The following is a 5,330-nucleotide window of genomic DNA, read 5'->3' as shown; positions in this document are numbered from 1 at the left end:
ATTTGGTAAACATCAGTATTTTTAACAAAGAAAATTGTAACAGTGTTGTCATTGTTGTTGACAAAATGGCACTGAAATCTGTTAAGTAGTTTTGGGGATATTCCGTGAAACAGGCACAAGTAAACAGATGAAGTGGAAATAAAAGATGTGTGGAGAATTTCATTTTCAATTTGTTAATAATTTTTATCTGCAGTTTCTGGGCATGTACACACTTTCTTCTTCTTCTTCTTCTTCTTCTTCTTCTTCTTCTTCTTCTTCTTCTTCTTACGGCTTCTCCCTTTAGGGGTCGCCACAGCTGCCTCCCTTTAACTTTATCCCTATCATCCTCTGTTACAACAACCCTCTGCATGTCCTCATTCACATCCATTAACCTTCCCTGTAGTCTTCCTCTTTTCTTCCTCCCTTTTAGCTCCACATTATCATCCTTTGTTCCACTATCCACTATCCCTCCTCCAACATCCAAACAATCTCAACTTTTCCTCGCGTTTGTCTCCAAACAGCTCAACCTGAGCTGTTCCCTGATGTACTTTTTAATTTTTTAATTTTCAACTCTGCCCATTCTGCACACTCCCAACAAAAATCTTAACATCTTCAGCTCTGTCACCTATCTTTTAGTTAGTACCACCTTCTCCAAACCCTACATCACAGCAGGTCTCACATCTTGTAAACTTTCCCTTTCACTCTTGCTGTTGTCCTTCTCTCACAATGTTGGGAATATGTAAATCCTAAACACCTTGGAGCCCCATCACACCAACAAAAAACATACACGTGATAAATCCCATGTAAATTCCATTAAATAAACACACTGTATCTAAGAATTCAGGCAAAAGAGTTTTAGAAAACAACATATTTCCAGTTACCCAAACATCATGCCAGTAAGAGATCACAGACTTGTTTTTGAATGTGGACCGTTTTAAAGGTTTGCATTATAAACATCTGTATATACTCAATTGCCAGGATCTTCGTTAGGTCTAATGGATGTAAAGGATGTCTAGTTGTTTTGGAAGGAGTGTAGTTTTTTTTGTTTTTTTTTTTACTTTATTCACTTTGGAGGAGGTAGTTGCACTACTGTTCAATTGTCATACACTTCTCAGAAAAATGCTTTTGAAAAATGCTTTTACTGATGTCAACGGGGCGGATAAAGGAAAGATAGAAAGAAAGCAAAGAAAGCAGGTTTGTATCAACTGTAGAAATAAACGTCACAGTCCTGAACGCGAACATAAAATAGTACCACAGCTAATACGAATGAAAAACGCGCATTGATACAAATGTTATCCGTCCCGTCTGACCTCGTTTCCGTCTCGGTAGACAGACTTTTGTCTGCCGGCATTTTCTTTTTATTTCGCCGGTGCGCTTTCAGCTCGTAGATTTTTTTCGCCTGTTTTATAGGCCGGCAGCTGATATTTCTTCTTATCCCATTTTTTTCACTGCAGTCTACAACACAATGCCAGGTTTTTCAGACAGAGATCGTGGCAGAGACCGAGGGTAAGTGTGGGTTTCCTTAATATTAGCAAAAAATGCCAAGTGTAGCATTCGGCCGTTGGCTGCAGCGTTGTCTTACGTATCAAAACAAATGTCACTGCGAGGGTTTCGTGGTTTATTGTCGCCTTTCTGTTAGTAAGTAAAGGCGTGTATTAGAATGTACGCTTGTTTCTATGCGGGCGGCGCCCTGTCAGTGTAATGTAATCCATTTCCTTGCCGTTTGGAGATAAAATGGCAGCGAACGGCGGCTCCGTGTCGGCGTTTGCACGTCAGCCTTCCCGTTACCAGAGCATGTGACGCAGAAGTGTCTTCTCTTGAGAGTGCAAGATTTATGTCGCTGAGGCCCAATTTATTACTAAAGAGTCGTTTTCTGTCACCGGAGGCAAAACGAAACCTCATAACAGCCCCGTTTAACCGTGTATTAACCGGGTCACGTCAGGCTCGGTGATGTGACATGTTATTGTTTATGCGGAAGCGGTATTCAAAGATGGCTCCGCATAAGCGGTTTGAACCTGTTCAGTCTGTACAGCATTCATAGTTGTATATGGGTTTTTAATGTTAGTAAACCTGGTGTTGTATACATATACTACAATAACATAAAGTTAAATATATACATATAATGTGGGACTGTTTATGAAACATTTTAATTACAATTTTTTTGTCATTATTTAGCGTTTGTTTTGGTTAAATGTACTTGTGAAATTACTGCAAAAGGCAAGTTATAGGCAGTTTCTCGGAAAATGACAATTAAATAAATGCCCATTTTAAAAAAAAAGGGAAAAAAAAGCAACGGCAAAGGATTGAATTAAGCGGAAAGAACATAGAATATACTGAAAAGATGCAGCCTGGAGCTTTAGCCTATTCAGTACTAGGTTTCATCAAAAACGAAAGCTACAATGAATAAATATTGCTAAATAAAAAATATATATATATACATAAGTAAAAGCCATCGTTTCATAAAGATGATAATTACAGTTTCAAGTTTTATTTACATAACACATTTTAAACCAAAGGACTTTAAAATTAAAATATTTTTTAAATGGTTTATGTGAGAGAGACAATCTTAACTGCTTTATCTAATTTTTTTTAAAGTAAATTTCATATGTAATTATTAGCCTGTTATACCTATGCATTTGACATAACAGCTTCTTGTTGTTTGTTGGTTTCTGGTTGTCCTGACCACGCCTGTCTAAAAATTAGTTTATTGACAGTTAAGGGTGTAGTTCTTAAATTTCTGCCATGCCCTACTTAAAAAGCTGAATTGTTCATATACCAATTTTTAAAATCAATTATTAAGTATTTTAAAAAGGGATCTAAATCTTATTTTGTTTAAATAGAGGTGCAATCATTAGATCATAAGGTGGCATCTGGAAAAGTTTGTTTGTTTTTCCAAAGCACTGTATGTGATCTCCTTCGGCAAAAAATCTGTCTTTGTTTGTTTTTACACTGTCTGATTATTTAAGTTAAAAAAGTATATTATAATAATGTAAATTACACCATAAATACCAAAATGAGCTTAAAAAATAACTTGTATTTCACAGTGCCAGTTTGTATTCTTTGGCTCTGGCTAAAACCTCTAAAAAAGAAAAAAGAAAAAAAGAAAGTGAAAGTGAAAAAATTCAACCTACAAATGTTTGGTCCTAAACTTGTATTTATTCCATTTAATGAATTTCTTTGCTGTCATTTATTTCATCTATGGGTACTTTTTGGTGAATGCTGTTATTTTCAAAAAACAAAATACAAAGCATATCTTCGATCACTTTTCCATTTTCCCGAAATTCCACAGGTGCTGATTTTCTGTAAAGTAAATATTTAAGTTTTACAAACTAAGTGGGCACAAATACCCTCTTCTTCCAGTAAATAAATACATGGAAAATGGATATAATAGAAAGATTGTGTTTTGTGTAACAAATGCCTTTATATTTATTTTACAAAGGCTGTTTCCTTATAGTGCTATAAAACTGTGGAGACAGGAAATACATCTAGCGCTGCGATTGAAGAAATTGACCAAACAGGCAAAAACCTCAGCAGTGATGCTGCGATTAACTTCATTCATAGTTTAAGCCAACCTGAAAAAGTCCAGACTGCAGTTATTTAAACAATTGCAGTGTTTCATTTTGCATCCTTAAGAATATTTCTATAGGAATGGCTGAGCAGTTAATTGTTATTTTAACAAAAGGGTACTTTGTTTTCTTTTCTTTCTTTTTTTTATACGTGGCATCTTTTTTTCTTTTTCTTTTTTTTTTCACAAGAAGATATGGCGGTGGGCCTCCTCGTTTTGGTGGTGGTGGAGGAGGCAATAGGGGTGGACCTCCTCCTGGAAAGTTCGGCAACCCTGGTGAGAGGCTGCGAAAGAAGCACTGGAACCTCGATGAGCTTCCCAAGTTTCAAAAGAACTTCTACCAGGAGCACCCAGATGTCACCCGCAGACCACTTGTAAGGCCTGATTTTGCATAATTTTCTCTATTTTTTTTTAACTAGGAAAAAAAAAACATAAAATGTAAAGCTCTTAAAATTAGACATGATTTCAGTGGGTATTGCTGCTTTAATGTGAACTTGTGTCTTTTTATTTCTTTTTGGAATTCCAGCAAGAGGTCGAACAGTACCGAAGAAGCAAAGAAGTGACTGTTAAAGGCAGAGATTGCCCCAAACCGATCGTAAAGTTCCACGAAGCTGCATTTCCAAGTGAGTACAAATTCATGCTGCTTAAATAATTAAGAACTGCCTGTCTGCTCTATTACCCTGTGCTGATATTTCAACTTGCAGCTACTAAACTTGCATGTCTTGCTTCCTCAGGCTACGTTATCGATGTAATTGTCAAACAAAACTGGACTGAACCAACTCCAATCCAGTCTCAGGGGTGGCCCGTAGCCCTGAGTGGCAAAGACATGGTTGGAATCGCTCAGACTGGCTCTGGGAAGACCCTTGCAGTAAGTGTTATACAGTTAGATTGTATTTATTTATTTATTTTTTTTAAACCATTTCAGCCAAGATGGGGAATAAAATTAATGGTGCTATGTGGTTACTTTTGCTTTCCAAAGCATTTTAAAACATAATACAGTATAGAATTTTTTGCAGCATGATTGGCTAATTTCACCTTGGAGAAAAACATTATAAATTCTTTTTTCTGTCATTTTGTATTATTTAGTACAGCCATTTAAGGCAAGGTAACCTTACTGCACCACTCACTAGGCAAAATTGAAAAAAAATGTGTATAACACTGTTGATATTTTTTAAGGTGACAACAGTGAGTGTATACAAGTTTAAGAGTGGCTCCGTTGAGACTGACCAGATGCTATGAGTTGTAAAATATCCATTTTGGACAAAATGTTTTGAGTTAAAACTAGGGCTGGGCGATATGGCCTAAAATGCATATTGCGGTATAATTTGAAGCAGGTGCGGTAACGATATATATCGCGATATATTCTTTTCTTCTGTATAACATATTTTCCACACTATAAGGCACACTTAAAATCCTTTAATTTTCTCAAAAATCGAGAGTGTGCGTTATGTATGAATTCTGGTTGTGCTTACTGACCTCGAACCGAAATTTGTTAAAAAATGTTTTAGTACAACTTTGGTAAGTTGCACTATACGGCTGCCATAGTGAGGAGCTTCGTGGAGTAATCTGGATCCAAAACTCCGTCCACTTCAGGTCCCAAAGTCAAACGAACACTGAGAGTTAAAAACGGTCTAAATTCTTTCATCTTTAATAAAATCATCAGCGTTGCTGCTTTATCGGGTGTAACAATTAAGTTTAACATCCATGAAAACAGAAGTTATTAAATTTAAAGGAGTTACAAGTTAACAGGAAGTTAGCTCGCTAGTTTATACCTAAACATGACATA

At 36.3% G+C, this 5,330-nt stretch overlaps 1 protein-coding gene across 2 annotated transcripts in view; it reads left to right on the top strand.

Annotated features, from left to right (window-relative positions):
* The first annotated feature begins 1,263 nt into the window (after positions 1-1,263).
* Positions 1,264-5,330, top strand: part of LOC102201718 (probable ATP-dependent RNA helicase DDX5) — an 11,256-nt gene continuing 7,189 nt past the window's right edge. Inside the window, exons 1-4 of one of the 2 annotated variants that reach the window (XM_005736270.2) lie at positions 1,264-1,485; positions 3,738-3,918; positions 4,071-4,167; positions 4,279-4,412. In XM_005736270.2, coding sequence (XP_005736327.1) covers positions 1,445-1,485; positions 3,738-3,918; positions 4,071-4,167; positions 4,279-4,412 — 453 coding nt within the window. In that variant the 5' untranslated portion in view covers positions 1,264-1,444. Of the gene's footprint in view, positions 1,486-3,734; positions 3,919-4,070; positions 4,168-4,278; positions 4,413-5,330 lie in introns of both variants that reach the window. The other variant, XM_005736269.2, reaches the window with a different exon arrangement.

The sequence above is a fragment of the Pundamilia nyererei genome, unplaced genomic scaffold, assembly GCF_000239375.1.
Source record: "Pundamilia nyererei isolate P.nyererei 1_Seehausen unplaced genomic scaffold, PunNye1.0 scaffold00068, whole genome shotgun sequence".
In the NCBI taxonomy this organism is placed as follows: domain Eukaryota; kingdom Metazoa; phylum Chordata; class Actinopteri; order Cichliformes; family Cichlidae; genus Pundamilia; species Pundamilia nyererei.
The sequence above is the reverse complement of the archived record's forward strand: the minus strand, read 5'-3'. Positions and strand labels throughout refer to the sequence as shown.